Genomic DNA, 16,297 nt, shown 5'->3' with positions numbered 1-16,297 from the left:
ATATATATATATATATACAGTAGACGAGGCGTAAGTCGTCACCATCGGGACCAAGAAAAAAGTGACGACTTAGAAATGTGACGACTTACGTGTATGCGAACATTCATGATGACTGTGGGGTGAAGGATGAAGTCGCGCGTGGCCTGGACACATATGTGAGAGCCGGCTATTGTACCAAAAGGAAAACACAATCCTCGGGGCATAGGTGGGGGTGAGTTGGTGAGTTGGAAAGTGATCAAGCAAAGATGGAATTCATGAATCAGTTTATCAAAAGTAAAGATAATGAACAACTCTGTAAGACAATTCGTATACCATCGGTGATGGTATGGTGACAAATTACATGACACACAGTAATCGTGGTGATGATTACCACTCAATGCCTATGTGTAAGTGAGTGCGGTAATGTACAAAACAAGCCTATATAAAACCATGATCGGACTTCAACACTAAGCTCGATCGATCCTTTACTTCTTCGCGAAGTAATCCGTTATGTTTGAATGCCTCAAACTCTTGGGCATCTGGTGCATGAGAAAGGATTCAAACCGGTCATTGTATTCCATGATGTTGGCTGGGCAATCCTCCACCGAAAGACAGTATCGGCCGAATCGGCCGAAACCGAATATTTGGCTGAGCCGACATTTGCCGAAACCAGATGATGAGCGCGTCATCGACATCTTCAAAGGACACACATTTCACGCATTTCACACTTACCACCGGCCTCACGATCTTCTCCACTTGTCCAAATATCTTGCCTTTATTCTTCAAGATATCGTTTAATGTCTGCCGTTTGATGTCCAACTTCTCAGCTATGTCTGTTTCCTTCATCAGTGGATTTGCCTCACAAAACTGGATAATGTCGTATTTTTCTTGGTAGGTTTTAGTTGTAAGCTTACGCTTAGTCGCCATTGTCCTGCCTGCAGTGCGATCAACGTGTGTACGCAGTTATAAATAGCCTATCACTGGCGGTGTACACCAATGAGCGAGCATCACGATTCCATGAAATCGGGCTTCTCATGAGGCAGCAGTTCCGTGTGACGAGTTAGGAGTGGTAATTTACTTGAGTTTCCATTATGTGGGAATGGACAACATCTGACGACTTAGACGAAGTGACGACTTAGAGATGACGACTTACAGAGGGATGACCCTTTATTCAAAGGGATTTAACATGAGATAAATTCGGGACTTTTTGACGCTGCCGACTTAGGCGAAGTGATGAGTTACACGCTGCCGACTTACACCGAGTCTACTGTGTATATATATATATATATATATATATATATATATATATATATATATATATATATATACATATATATATATATATATATATATATATATATATATATATATATATATATATATCTGCCGAATCACGTGACTGATGACATCATCAAATTTTTTTTCTGTGGACTATTTTTTTTCCAGATGACCCTCAAAAATTTTCATACTGATCATATGTAGTGTTCTACATATGGAATTATGACGTCATAACGAAAGCACTGATGCCATCATAAAAATCAAACTTAATCCCCATAAGGTATACTTTCCATGTGCCAAGTTTCAATTTTTCCTTGGTGTGGTTTCAGAGATACAGAGGTCGAAAGTTTTTCTGTTTTTCCAACATGGCTACCACACCATGTGACCGATGACATCAAAATTATCATACAACATTGTACACGAGAAGCCGCTCCTATGGTGAAAATTTCGTCTCAATCTGACAAGTGGTTGTGGAGAAAAACACTAAAGTTCTGTGCGGACAAACAAACAAACAAACAAGCCGGTAGGCGGCGATGGTTCGCCGAGCATGGAAACTATAAGATATAGAGCAAAATGGATGTCATATCGCGGATAGGGAATCACGTTAAGATTATGCATATCAAATCTCATCCAGTTCCATCTTCTGATAACTACTCTGTATCCATTTGAATGAAAAGTACCGAAAATGCGGTTTGAAATCGGAAATCCCCAAAGTTCGAGGGGGTGCTGTGGGTGAACAAAGATCTAAATCGAAAATCCGGCTCAATAGTTTGTGCACAATGTATTCCAGACGATTAGTGTGAATTTTCATGACCATCCGACCATAACCCGAGGAGGAGTAGCATTTGGCGCAAAGGCACCTCCAGCTCTCGCATATTATAGATTTTTGCACTAATTGACCTTTGACCCCTGACCTAAGCGAAATCGGTCAATATGTCCTGAGGCAAAGTTGTAGTACTCACTGAGTACCATGAACCTGCAAAGTTTCATTCGTATCGATGCACTCACCTGGTCGCTAGGGGGCCTTCAATTTTCGCGCATACCCTAATTGTAGGGGGCGCTGTGGGTAAAGTATTCCATATATCACAAAAACCGGAATATATTTGATAGAGCATCACCTGTAGATCATTCGTGCCAAATTTCATAACCCTACGTGGGATAATGGCTTTCGGAATTGATTTCGCGTGAACGGTACCGATTTTGAAGGTTTTTCGGTTGTTGCTAGGGAACCAAAGCGTCCCTAGCAACCATCACAATTTCCAAAGCACTCGGTCATACGATGTACCTACCACCCGAGTTTGGTTAAATCCGCCCACGTTTACTACCAATTATGCTGATGACAAACGAACAAACATCCAATCAAACATCCAAACAAACAGACAGAATTACTGACAATAAGGGTCACCTATTTCGGCGACCCAACAAACAGACAAACAAACAAACAAATCGACCCAAATACAATACCCTCTCCTTCGGTGAGGGTAACAATCCATTACAATGTCACGTCAGTCAGAAAATAAGAGGAATCGAATCATTGGACACCTTCAAGCAGGGTCTTCCATTAACCATGTTGAAAGACTCTTTGAGGAGGTGAGGAGAGGAACTGTTTCTGACCTCAGAAGATGTTATCAAGCCACTGGATCAACAAGAAATGTGCCAAGAAGTGAACATCCTCGAATAACGACTAGCGCTCAGAACCAATACATCCACATGACTCATCTATGCAATTGGTTGCAAACTGCCCAGAGTCCTGTAAACCCACTTCCTGGTCCTTGAAGGATATGTGTCAACACTCTTGAGGAATCTCCTTGATGAGGGGGGTCCGTACTCATCGTCCTGTTCAGCATGCAAGACTTGCAACGTGACATATTGAAGCACACTTGCAGTGGTCAAATCACATATCTGATGGACAGGGAAGCAATGGGCAAGTGTTATGTTCAGTGATGAATCCAGGTTTTTTTCTTGAAAGTAACGATGGCCATGCATGGGTCTGCAGAAGATGAAAAGAACGATATTTCCTACTCTGTGTCCAGGAACCAGAAAATTTTGGAGGTGGAAGTTTCATGATGTGGGGTGGTATTGTTTAAACCTTTTATACTAACTTGATCCGTATCAGTGGCAATCTGACACTCACACTACAATGCACGATCATCACATTAGGCCATATGAGCATTCAAATCTGAGCATGGGGAATGGCGTTCCATGCCTGAATCAGCTCCTGTTCCAGTTCATCAAGGATATGTGGCTGTCTTGGAAAGGTTTGAACCAACGATCAATGATATCCCAGAGATATTCAATTGGATTTCAATCTGGTGACATGGCAGGCGAGGGGATTCAAGACATTAACTTTGACATTGAGAAGAGCATTTCTTGTTTGAATGACCATGATCAGGAGCTTAATCATACATAAAAGATTATTCCTACACCATGTTGTTGAAGGGTAGGCAACAAATATTGCTACAAGATCTCATTAACTGCCGGAGGTGGACATATTTTGTATTTTGATTGTTACTTACACATTGGATCCCTTTTGTGAAAATATTTGCCACAATGCAGCATTATGTGATTCGGTCACACCGAAAATGGACAAATAATTACTCAACATTTATCTCTGTCAGATGTTTGCACCTGAGCTGTGTCCCATAAATCATTCACATCAACAACAATCTTCTTCGACTACTACTAGTACTACTACTCCACATACACAGCTAAGGGGCATAGTGGCCCCCCTGGTGCAAAGGGGGGTTGACGTTGACCCTTTTTTGACCTTCATTCCCTTGTGACAGGAGTACACGCTTGGTTGGAGCAGGAATTTTTTGAATTTTCTGAGGGGGGGGGGGGGGTTATGGTGCTGGTGTGAAGGACACAGTGGGATCTTTAACATCCACCAATTAACTATAACTCCGGCAGACGGAACACCCGCTTAACGTCCATCCGAGGGAGGTACACACATTTATGAATCACCCTGTCCGTGAAACACCAGGATGACGGTTTGTAGCTGGTCCAAGATGCGAACGCAGGCTTAGCTTAGAGGTGGGTGTGCGTACCTCTCGGCCATCCAGCGAGCCCCCCAACAACAATCACGTGCTCGTTGTTTTTTTATCCCCCGCCAACTAACGAAGTTGGCGGGGGATATAGAAATGGGTTCCGTCCGTCCGTCCATCCGCACGTCCTTCCCATTTCGTTTCCGGAGCTTAACTACAAAGCCCCTCAACATTTATTTACGAAATTTGGTACACATATTAAGCAAGTGGTGAACTGGTGCCTTTTGATATTTAGACATTTCCCCCCCAAAAAATTCTGTCACTTTCCATGGAAACAAGTTGAGTATTAAGAAATAATTGAGGTTAACCTTTGTTTCCAGAGCATAGTTGCAAAACTATCAACTATTTCTTTATGAAATTTGGTACACACATCAAGAATAAATTGAACTGGTGCCTTTTGCTACTTGTCCTCATTTACTATGGCGGGGGATATCGAAGACTTTGTCTTCAACGGAGGCTAGTTTGTTTTGTTTTTTAATGGCGGAGAGTGTATATCGAAGATTAATTTGGCATGTAACACATCTTAGTCCCTCATTTCCTATCTGAGTCGAAGAGAACTATCATGGGGTGGAGACATCCTTTGTCCACACCAGCAAAATAAAATCAAAGTTCAGCCATCAGTCGCAAACTGATGGCAATTACGTTTTAACACTTAATGGTTGAATTCGTGCAGAATTTCCTGAGCGTGGGAAAACCATCAATGCACCATTACAATGATTTGTTATGCAAATGCTTATAAAGCCATAATTATGCAGACGTTCGCCAGGAATGCTGTTCAACGTGAATCAGGGCGTGACAACCACATAATAATGTCTACCCAGACGTGACCACTGCGACACCGGTAGAGATGTGTTTGGGAATATAGAGTCCAGCCCTTTCGAGTCCAGACCTGCCACTTTGTGATTTTAATATCTTTCTGCCACTCAAAGGACACATTGGTGGGCACCAAGTTTGTGGGTGATGAAAACGTCAAATACATCCAGGAATGTCTGTGGAGACGTCTCTGAATTGTCTATAGAAGTTGCGACCATGTCATTGGGACAAATGTATACGTGTAGCAGGGGAATCCCTTGAGAAACAAGTGAAGTTTCAAAAAGCCCTCTATACCTTTTGTTGTTCTTGAATTAAAAAGTCCGTATCATCCTTGAAAGACCCTTATACTGTTTCATTATACAATATAATTTGTTTAACTATATAAAATGTAGTTCATGAATATCATCAAAGCACATACATTTAAAGTGGAACAAAAAACTTTCAAAAACTGACAATGACAACATCTGATAATTAATTTTTTTTGCTCTCTTTCCACCTTTCCATGAAAAGATATGCCATTAAACATTTCGTTCATTTCGCAATAATTTCTGGGGAGGCAGCCATGATTGGAAGTACATGATTGGTGAAAATGCATACCTGGAGTCACGTGTTTCACTCTTCTGAGTAAGACCTGGAAGACCTGATTGCATTGCAGTTGGAGCATCCACTCCAAGTCCGGAAAGTCAGTTCGATTCCTACTCCGGCCGGGTCGTACTGAAGACTTTAAGATGGTAGTTGTTGTTTGCTCGCTTGACCATCAGCATTTCGATTTTCGAGGATAGAGCACCGACCAATCCCATGTGCTAACATCTCATGTGGGAGAGAGGTGAGGATCTCTCTAATTGCCCCGCTGACTGTGGAGAGAAAAGTGACGTCACATGATGTGTCTGCAGCACCAAAAGTGGAACAAGAAGTTGTCACTTCCCCCAAGGTCACCTGAAGTCTAATGTGTGATACAATATGTGTCTGCATGTAACAGCGAACCAATTAACCTTATCACCTGTAAAAAAACAAATAAATAAATAAACAAAAAAGATATGGTTACCTCGACAGGAATAAACAAATGTGTGCAAAAATGTAAACAGATGATAATAAACCTGTGCATCACTTAAGTACAATGTGTGTAACAACAACCTTTATTGATATTCTGATTTTGATCTTGAACATGAATGTTTTTCATTTTATTATTTGATGTTTTTCCAGAAAAAGTTTTCCATCTGAGCATGCCACGCTTGCAGCCTACTCTGCTGTTTACCTTTCTGTGAGTTTTACCAACACTTTAGTTCCAAAGATATAACCAAGTCGAGTCAATCAAACAGTATAGAAACAACATTCAAAGATTCTCACTGGAAATGGCACAGATAATGCATCAGTGGTGATGCAACCAAATGATGCATATGCAAATGCAATATATACTGCAGATGATTCCTCACACCAAACAAATGATTGATCTCCATGTTGCTCTTCCTTCTTTATCAATTGATTATTTCTTTACCTAACGACCAGGTAACTTCATTTAAACTTTATCCGCACACATTTTATCAATGCAGTGTACCATAAATACGACAAGACGTTCATTACGGCATTGATGAACAATGAATAACGGTTAAATTATTGCTGGCAAAATAAATCTATACTCAAGGTACCCTGGGTTCCACCGACAGATGTACCTGGATTCAGCGATGATGCGGTGTGGGAGGCTTTTAAAGCCTCTGTTGGTCCTGAGTACTGCACTTTCAGCAGCAATCTGTGGCCTAAGCCGGCTCGCCCAATATCGCAGCCATCCTGAGGACATCTGGGGAGGCTTTTTGCTTGGAGCAGGAATTGCCTGGTACCTGGTATGTGGAATATTTTGTAAACATTCTTAGGTTTTTGTTTTGTACCATGCATTGCATAGACCATTGAAAATGTGGTACTTGGTAGTTATGGATGTTTTTCTGGATTCTGGTATCTGGCAAATCATTATCACTCACAATTTTAACAGACACATCTTAAAACTCCTGCCCATGAACAATTGGCTGTTTGAAAACATGGAGCAATATAAGTAATGGCTCTTTCTTTGTGACAGATGGAAAGCTCGTGAACTGTAACCTTTTGTAAACTTATTCCATATCCTCTGAAAGCTCTGCCATTAGTCCTTTCATTGTGATGCACAACATAGCCACAGGTACCATGTTTGGCTTAATTTCCAGCATTGGCAGCTTTTAAGGGAAAGGCGAAGGGAATGTAAAATGCCAGATAAAATTTAGTGAAAACTTGACAATCAAGCCCAAACTTTCCTGTTGCCAGAAATGTGTCCCTTTTTAATGTTATAATAAAAATTGCACGAGCCAAAAATTATTGCAGGACTAACGTGAATTTAAAACGACAATGACAACAAATAACAAAGAGCAGGCAGTTTTTATTGGGTGTCAGATACCGTACATTGTAGAGTAGAAAGGTTGTCCATTTTAATATGTACTCTCCTCATATCCGGTATACCTATTTTAACGTTGTGCTTACAAAACTGTTTTCCTCATTCATTGCAAGAAATCCTTCGAAAGTGTAATAACTAGTTTGTTCCATAATGATTGTTATTCAGTTACAACTTTGCAGCCATAAACTGCCACTTAGCCGATCACATCTTATAACCAAGGATATGAGTTGCATTTTATGCAGTAAGAAACTTGTTGAGAAAGTGAACTAAAGTACCATCAAAAGGATTATTAAATTGGCTTGGTTGCTGGAAACATCACCGAACTGCAAACATGAGTCTTGTCTAAAATATGAAACAATTTTTTTGGTCTTGGTTATGACAAGATTATATTCGAGCGAATTCGATGGCGCGTCATCGCAAATACCCATGCTTCCCACCAAAATCAGTTGAAAGATGGCATAAAGTTCCACCAGGAATGACCAAACAGCAAATCTTTTCCCATTTTGATCTCAGTGACCCCAAGTCCCCACCCCTTCTTGGGGCATGACCCAGAGGTCAAATCCAAAAAAAAAGCCGTTATATAATTCATGCGTCCCCAAATGTTCATTGCATATACAAAGTTTCATTTAAAAATGTATAAAAATGTGCCCTTAATAGCATTTTTTGGTATTTGACCTTTTGACTCCACCCCTCTGCATGGACTACCAGCAACACTGATTGTTCTCAAAATGTTGAAAGTGATCAAATGGGACTTTGAAGAAACTATTGGAGACAAAATTGTGTGAGCCAAGTGCTGTTGGGGATGTGCGATGGTGGGTATTGTCGGGGGATGGTGGAGGGAAGGGAGATGGGGGACCCTGAAAATTTTAATGTCCTAAGTGAAATCTTCTTGGAGGAGTAGATGATGACACAGACATACTTTCTCTCCACTATAAATAGATGGTGGTTCATTTGATTTGTAGACATTTGTGTTGATAATTCATAGAAAATTATTTTCAGGTACTCTTGTGGAAACTGCCGGTCAATGGCAACAGGTGTTTGATTCACCACTCAAATTGTCTGTGTACATGTGCAGGTGGCTCAGTAAAGATGTTGTTACAGTTTCGCTGTTTCTTCTGCTTAATCGTGGGGATGACATCCTCTCTCAATCGTGGCAGATAACCAGAAGATCTAGCCATCTCTGTTATTTCATAATAGTGCTCTATAACACGTCCCGAGCACAGAAAGCAAACATTTTGTAGGCTCGATCCACACTCGGGAATTTCAGACAAACCTCATCCAATTTCTGGAAAACTTAGGGTGTTTCAGCCATTGGTGTCATATTAAACCATCTCGGTTTGCATTGCTATACAAGCACCAAGGACGCATCAACTCGGCATATTTGTGGAAAGTCGAAAATTATTCGCCATTTGAGTAAAATCATACCGTGATGTAACCCGCACACATAGTGGGGCAACTTAGCATAACAATTGTGCATTTTGTGAGGAAAGCACCAAATTTGGCACACTAGTAGCCCAACATATTATGAACAGATTTGGATATTGGGCCATCTCAAATTTTTTGATGATAGTGGTAAATGGCTGCCACAGCCATCAGCGGCTGAATTTGAGATGGCCCAATATCCAAATCTGTTCATAATATGATAGGCTACTAGTGTACCAGATTTGGTGCTTTCCTCACAAAATGCACAATTGCTATGCTATATTTAGCTAAGTTGCCCCACTAACAGTATGGATGTGGTGGTCCACTTCCAGGTGGAAGAAGAAGAAGAAGAAGAAGAAGATTTCAACTTTTAATCACAAATTTACCAACTATACAATTTGGAAATCGGGAAAATAGTCCATGAGGCCGAGCCCAAAATGTTGGTCATTGGTACCAAACAAAGTGCCCTGTTCTAGTCAAGTTTTTTGTAAAGATGGGTCCCCTGGGGTATCAAAATCACTTGAGAGCAAGGAAATATCGGTAGCTTATATCATGTAATGGCACTGTTAATACGCGGCCCCCCTCTTGCACAAAATCGAAGATTTTCGATAATTTTTATACACCAGGGATTTGAGTTGGGAGCGTTTTATACTGTTAATATACTTTAATGTGTATAATCTATATATCAAAAGAAAGCTCATGTAGTACAGTTTATAGTCGTATAAACATAAGAACAAAATAAAAACACTCACAGACACCCGACATGAAATACTGCGGACCCCTTGATGCGAAACAAATGTTTTTCTTCACTTAGAAAAAATGTGTCTTCCAACATGTAGAACGACATTAGAAACTTCAACTCAGGCACTATAATAACAGTACCTTGAATACATCTTAATATAATTTGAACCTTGTCAATAAATGACACCTTACATATATAGGAAACAAATTCTATCATAGAAAATATGTAATTATGTGCTTTCAACATCAAGTTGATCATTTGGTCCAGATTTCAAATGTCGCAGCTGTAACAGCAACACAGAAATAAAATATAAGGCATGTTATAAGCCAAACACATTACGATTGTTATTCAAACACAATAATGAAAGTACACAATCTTGGAATATTTGAACTAATAGTTTTCAGTTTCATAATCGTCTTCACTGCTCAACTCCATTTCGCAGTCTGCACCATCGTTCATTGGTTGGTTTTCACATGGGCTCAAACTACAAATGTCAGAACACTTCAATCCATTTGCAGCACAGGGACATCGAGGAACTCGACAGGACTTCCGACATTTGCAGGACAGCATCTCAAGAACAGCGTCGGGGGCCGGTGCACCATCCATTCAGTCTAGGGCTAAGTGTCTGTCATCACCATCGCCAACGAATTTCCAGCCATAGCCTGCAGAATTGGGCGTCTTGGGATCGTTCATCAAACTCTGTCTCCAAATTGCGGTTTGATAACACTGAACAACAAAAGTTTTTTACTGGAGATGTGTAAAGTTTTAGACTAATTTGGGTACGCTGATTTCAAAAATCATAACCGTTTTGCTGTATCACGTCAGGATTTTCAGTAACAGAAATATTCCCATTGCCGAGAAGTCAGGATTTCAATGAAATTTACAAAAATTCATTTATTCATGTATTTCATCATGAATGCTTCAAAATTATAGAAATTACAGAAAAACTCCACGAGAATGAAATTAAAAATGCTTGAGGCATTTGGCTTTGCGTTTGTGCTGCTCTGTGTCAGTTTCACGATGCAGGAACCAGCAGAAATCGCCCATCATGTTCGGGTTGTGCCGCCCTTGGTAACGAGTCTCCATGAGTGAAATCTCTTGGTGGAATCGCTCGCCGTGCTCGTCCGAGACTGCTCCCAAGTTGTCAGGGAAGAAGTTCAGGTGCTGGTGTAGGAAATGGATTTTCAGGGACATCCTGGAGCCAAGTTTCCTGAAGGACTCCAGCAGCTGCTGCACTATTTCTTCATAGTTGTCCGCGCGCTCGTTCCCCAAGAAGTTGTCCGTCACAGCTTTGAAGCTCCTCCACGCTGCCAGCTCTTTGGGGTTTAGAGTTGTCGGAAAAGTTTCGTCCTTCATAATCTGTCGGATTTGCGGTCCAACAAAGACACCAGCCTTGATCTTGGCCTCCGACAAGGTGTTGCCAAACTTTTCCTTGAGGTATAAAAACCCACGCCCATTCAGATCCATTGCCCGTACAAAACTTTTCATCAAGCCGAGCTTTATGTGGATTGGTGGAAGGAAAACCTTGGCTGGGTCGACAAGGGCAACATGCTTCACGTTGTGTCGACCAGGTACATGCTCTTTTCGCTCTTCCCAATCTTTCTTCGTCCAGTGATTCTTGTCGTCTCTGCTATCCCAGAGACAAAGGAAGCACATGTATTCCGTGTAGCCTGACTGCAGCCCTAACAAAAGCGCCACCACTTTCAAGTCTCCGCAGATGTGCCAGTTGAAGTCATTGTACTTGATGGAATCAAGCAGCTGCCGCATAGTCTCATAGGTCTCTGTCATGCCGAACGCGTGAGCCAGTGGGACTGATGGTTTCTCGTTGCCATTGTGGAGCAAAACAGCCTTCAAGCTGTTCTTCCACGGGGCGATGAAGAGGCGCCAGTCTGCAGGATCGTGATCACACCCAAGTTCTTTCAACAGACCGTTGATGTCACTGCAGAATGTCATCGTGTCTTCCATCTCAAAGAACTCAGCCATGTCTCTGTGACGTGCTCTGAACAAGGATATCTTGGTGTTAGGTTCAAGTAGATTCCACTGCTGCAGCCTTGATCCAAGCAGCTCTGCCTTCGCCTTTGACAGCGAGAGATCTCTTACAAGATCATTTAAGTCTCCCTGGTTCAGAAGGTGTGATTCTTGAGTGTCGGGTTCAAAAGGTTTATCATCACCATCCTCTTCACCACTGCTTACAGCTATGTTCTGATCAGCTGGAGGTGTTGGAACGGGGTTCTCGTCATCATGAGGCACAGGTTTACGAGCAGAGACGCAGTCAGCGTACTTGATGTGACCTTTAGTCTTCTTGTTGAAGCCGGCGATGCTTGTGCAGCAGAAATAATAATCATCATGATGATTCTGCGGCTCACGCCATATCATGGGCACCGCAAATGGCATGCTCGCGCGCTTGCCTACCAACCACTGAGTCAAGGTTGTGTGACAGCTTGTGCAGCAGATGTGTGGTGCCCAGCTCTGTTCTTGGTCCCCCACCTTACACCCGAAGTAGTGAAAGTAGGCGGCCTTCATTTTCACTGCTGTAGATATACTTCGCTGTTGATCTTTTTTGGTATACCGACCACAGACATAACAGAAGTTGTCAGGATGATTGGTACAGGAACGCCTACTCATCTTTATCTGAAAGAAAGAAATATAACACAAGTTAACAACAATTGTACGAAATAGACATGTTAAAGACATATGTAAATTTCATTGAAATCCTGACTTCTAGGCAATGGGAATATTTCTGTTCCTGAAAATCCTGACGTGATACAGCAAAACGGTTATGATTTTTGAAATCAGCGTTCCCAAATTAGTCGTCATCACTTTACACATCTCCAGTAAAAAAAAATTTTTGAAATTTGTTGTTCAGTGTAATTTGCTCGCCGTGCATGTTTTCCAAGATGATCTGCACATGGCGGTAACTGGTAGGACTCTTTCTCACCTTTCTTTGCACAAAATAGTTTGTACCGAAACTCGTTGACTGAAGCATCTCCAGATGTAGCATCATACATGGCACAAACAAAACGTTCCAATCGAGCTTGAAGAGAAGACGAAAGACTCCACTGTTGGCCAAGCTCCTTAAAGAGACTGGAAATTCTGATTTGCTTTGACCAGTTTGAATGCTTTCATTTTCCCACAACCTGCGAAGGCACTGACGGAGTCGCAACCAGTGAAAGCGTGCAATCCAATAACTGCCTCTGAGACATCATATCCATTCATGTTGACAACAGCTGTGATGTTTATGTAATATATGCGAGTTTTAGTCCCACATTTCTGACAAAGAGGAGCAGTAATTTGTGTACAGAACGCCATGCTCAAAAAGAAGACATCTGTGTCGTCCGCCACAAAGATTACAGCTGCACTTCCGGTGTCACTTGCGTGTTTTCCATGAAGCAGTACCCTCGTGTCTGCTTCTTCTTGCTGGCAGCAAAGCTCCGGTACATCTTCAACTGCTGAGTCAGTAATTTTGATGCACTTCTCCTTTGAGGTTACAAACATATGCTTTGACTGCAATAATGACCTTGAATGTGGTTGTTGCCATTCCTGAAACAGAAATTCAATGAGTTCAGTCTTGTTGTCACAACTCTGCAGGTAACTTCTCCACTGATGGACAATTTGTTGGGAAGTTATATTCTTGAACTGTTTGCCTGGATTCTTGCTTCGTCTTGCTCTTTCGTGGTGTTTTATGCTGTGTGGTTGATACACATCAAACACGATGTCAATCCTCGTACTGTGTGCACCTTCTCTAATTGCAGAAAGAAGAAAGGTGTTTGCAATGTCGCCAAATGTTTTCTGGTCCCCCTTCATCTTTTGAACCAAAGCCATGCCATCAATAATCGTGGCTGATGGTGTGGGAATGTTCTCTGCTTGTGCATCTTTTTGTAATGCTCTGGCCAGCACAGCTTTGTTTGTCTACCTGATACTCCCATCTTCACAGGCGTGAGACCATGGCAGCAGACCGAGGAGATGTGCCAGGACATCTTTCATATCCAGGTTCTTTCTTGTTTGTGCAATGAGTACCATTTACCCAAACAACTTTCGGTCTGCTTTCAGAATCATTTCTTTTCCATTTGAAGAAACTTTCTTCTGCTTCTTGGTCATATCTGAAAAGGTCTTGAGCCTCAGCTTAGGCAATGGATCATGAAATTTCACGACTGGTGGACTTGATTCGAGTCTTTCAGACTTAAAGCTCTGATAAGCTGCCTCACCACGCTTTTCTGCTTCGAGCAACTGTGTGGCAATCTGCCTTGTTGCAGCAGCAGCTGTAGACAGACTGACTAGTTCTTGTTGATTTTCTTCAAAGGGATTTACCCAGTTTTGCAGGGTTTCTACAACAGCATTGACAGCCAGTTCATCCTTTTTAATTCTGCTGTTCTGTAACTCTACATGTCCATGATCAGATTTGCCTGTGACTAACACGTCTCGGAGATGACGCAAGAAGGATGACTGGTATTCTGCTGTCAGGAAGAACCGACTCACTGCACCAGGTTTGAGACTATACTTGCGCACTCCTCCCGCAACTTTGTCACGATTGGCTGTCTCTTCAATTGTCTGGTCCAAGGGTATCTTAGCAAAGGGGTTCTTTTCTCCTAGTTGGACAGAAAACTCTCCTTCAAGGAAGTGTTGAAGCACTTCTGGATGGTCATTTCTGAGCTGGGACATTTCAGCGTAGTATACTGGAAGGTACCGGGCATAATTCTGTCGGTCATAGGCGAAGCACCAGACAATCATGCCACGAACTGCAGCCATGTGCAAATTCCAATCACTTCTCTGGAAGAGCGAATTAGGGCCAGCAATACTCCCCCAACCATGTTAAAGTATGACATCCATAACACTGACAGAGGTCCATTGGTGTGCCGTAGATGTTCACAATATTTCTCAAAGTGTTCCAGCATCTGCAAGAACAATTCATGGTTCAGCTCTCTTCATATTTGGAACTTTGACGAGAAGTGTCCAGAAGATCACTCAGTAATTCCAATAACTGATCGATCTGGTTCATCTATGTAGGTTGTTCCTTCAGCCATAGCAGAAATCCCGCCCATAGCAATCTGAAAAGGGGCTCATATATGTATTTGTGCGTTCGGAGAGACCTGTTGTACTGTCTGCCTGCCATGACACTCGTTACAGACCCCTCTGCCACTATTCCTGCCTCAATGCAAAGGTCACGCAGGCCTGCATCCTCAAAACGTTTTCCAAGTATTCCCAGAAAGTTGCAGACCATATGAAAAGAGCCGAGGTGAAGAATTACTCCGGGATATTGACATCTGTGTTTCCACAGAACTTCTGCCACTTTGGAATAAAGGGCCTGGTCGAATACCAGTACAACCTCTTGAAGATGTAGGCTTTCTTTTACCTTCATTGACCTGTTCAAAATCTCAGCTGCTGTCGCCATGCTGGTTGCTGGAAAATTGATTGGGTTAAGATAGCCTATGTTGTGCTGATGAACTGTCTGGTCCTGTCTCATAATGATGTTGATTCCTGTCCATCCTGGAATAATTTGGTTTTCCGGGTGCATTTGCCGTAGAACAATCCAGAGCAAGTCCTTTCTGTGGATGGAATTTTGAGGAAGAGCGTGGTATTCTTCAGCAACTGTTTTGCTTCCAGGTCCTTCTCTTTTCCCAGTGTTATAAATTGGAAGCTGTTGTTCTTCATATTTGATGGAACGTTGCTTTTTATTTTCTATTACAGGTCGTGCCGATTCCAGCTTAGGACCATGCACCTTTTGTTGGACAATGATGCCATTGACCCTGTGGCTTGTTCCTGCTCCTGTTGCAGTTTCCTCGAGGAAATCTATATTGTCCCAAACGAGAGCGGAATATATGTAGGGGTTAACACAACCAGGAAGTGGGACAGAATCATCTGAGGATGAGGCTATTTTCTGAAGGCTCAAGGCAGTGTCGTTTTCCTCGAGAACAGTATATGAAACTCCATGCCAGAGTTTGTTCATTATCTGGATGATTTCCGAGTTTCCTGTCGGTGTTTTCACTGCATTTGATAGCAAGATGTGCTTCGGTGGTTTCACACGACCACAGGTGACACTGTAGACCAGATCTTGGCCATATGAATCCACTAACAGTTGAATTTTCTGCGAGGCACTGTGATAGCTTGGTTCACCTGAAAGGACACATGATATGAAGATTTGCAGAAGTTCTGGTAATCGGAAGCCACTCCAGTTCACCGAAGCGGGTGTGAAAGGCCACACTTGATCCTGCGGATCTCTTTTATGGAAGATCGAATTATTTGGCCAGCTTTGATAACGACAGAAGAATCACCAGATGTTACTGCTGTAAGGGTTTCTATCTTGTCCTTGAGCTTCTGGTTCTCTTTCACAAATTCGTAGATTGTGAGAGTGTGAGCGAATACGAGTGTTTTCCCTTTATCATCTTTACAGAAATGTAAAGTATCTGCAAATTCCTTTTCAATATTTCGTCGAATATGCTTCTTGGTGGATTCTTTGGTCATGGTGATCCCTGTGCTTGACATCACCTCAATGACGATTGCTGCGAGATCAATCATCTTTAATACACGAGGATTCGTGAATAAATCATCACGGATAAATGTGTAGAGCGATTCGTTCGCACGTCTTTCAGCCTCGTTGTACAGGCA

At 42.0% G+C, this 16,297-nt stretch overlaps 2 protein-coding genes across 3 annotated transcripts in view; one reads left to right on the top strand and one right to left on the bottom strand.

Annotated features, from left to right (window-relative positions):
• The window catches only part of LOC147024621 (uncharacterized), a 69,285-nt gene that overhangs the window by 11,472 nt on the left and 41,516 nt on the right, over nucleotides 1-16,297 (bottom strand). The window contains exons 6-7 of the transcript XR_015059102.1: nucleotides 6,785-6,949; nucleotides 5,712-5,968 (exon numbers count right to left, since the gene is read on the bottom strand). The gene's annotated coding sequence lies outside the window, so the exon portion shown is untranslated. The remainder of the gene's footprint in view (nucleotides 1-5,711; nucleotides 5,969-6,784; nucleotides 6,950-16,297) is intronic.
• The window catches only part of PLPPR4 (phospholipid phosphatase related 4), a 122,956-nt gene that overhangs the window by 82,408 nt on the left and 24,251 nt on the right, over nucleotides 1-16,297 (top strand). For both annotated transcript variants that reach the window (XM_085884693.1, XM_085884692.1), the window contains 2 exons: nucleotides 6,318-6,375; nucleotides 6,779-6,952. In XM_085884693.1, coding sequence (XP_085740819.1) covers nucleotides 6,318-6,375; nucleotides 6,779-6,952 — 232 coding nt within the window. The remainder of the gene's footprint in view (nucleotides 1-6,317; nucleotides 6,376-6,778; nucleotides 6,953-16,297) is intronic.

Source organism: Eptatretus burgeri, chromosome 6 (assembly GCF_056783735.1).
Source record: "Eptatretus burgeri isolate ZD-2024b chromosome 6, Ebu_testis_v1, whole genome shotgun sequence".
In the NCBI taxonomy this organism is placed as follows: domain Eukaryota; kingdom Metazoa; phylum Chordata; class Myxini; order Myxiniformes; family Myxinidae; genus Eptatretus; species Eptatretus burgeri.
This window is presented reverse-complemented; position numbering and strand designations above follow the sequence as displayed.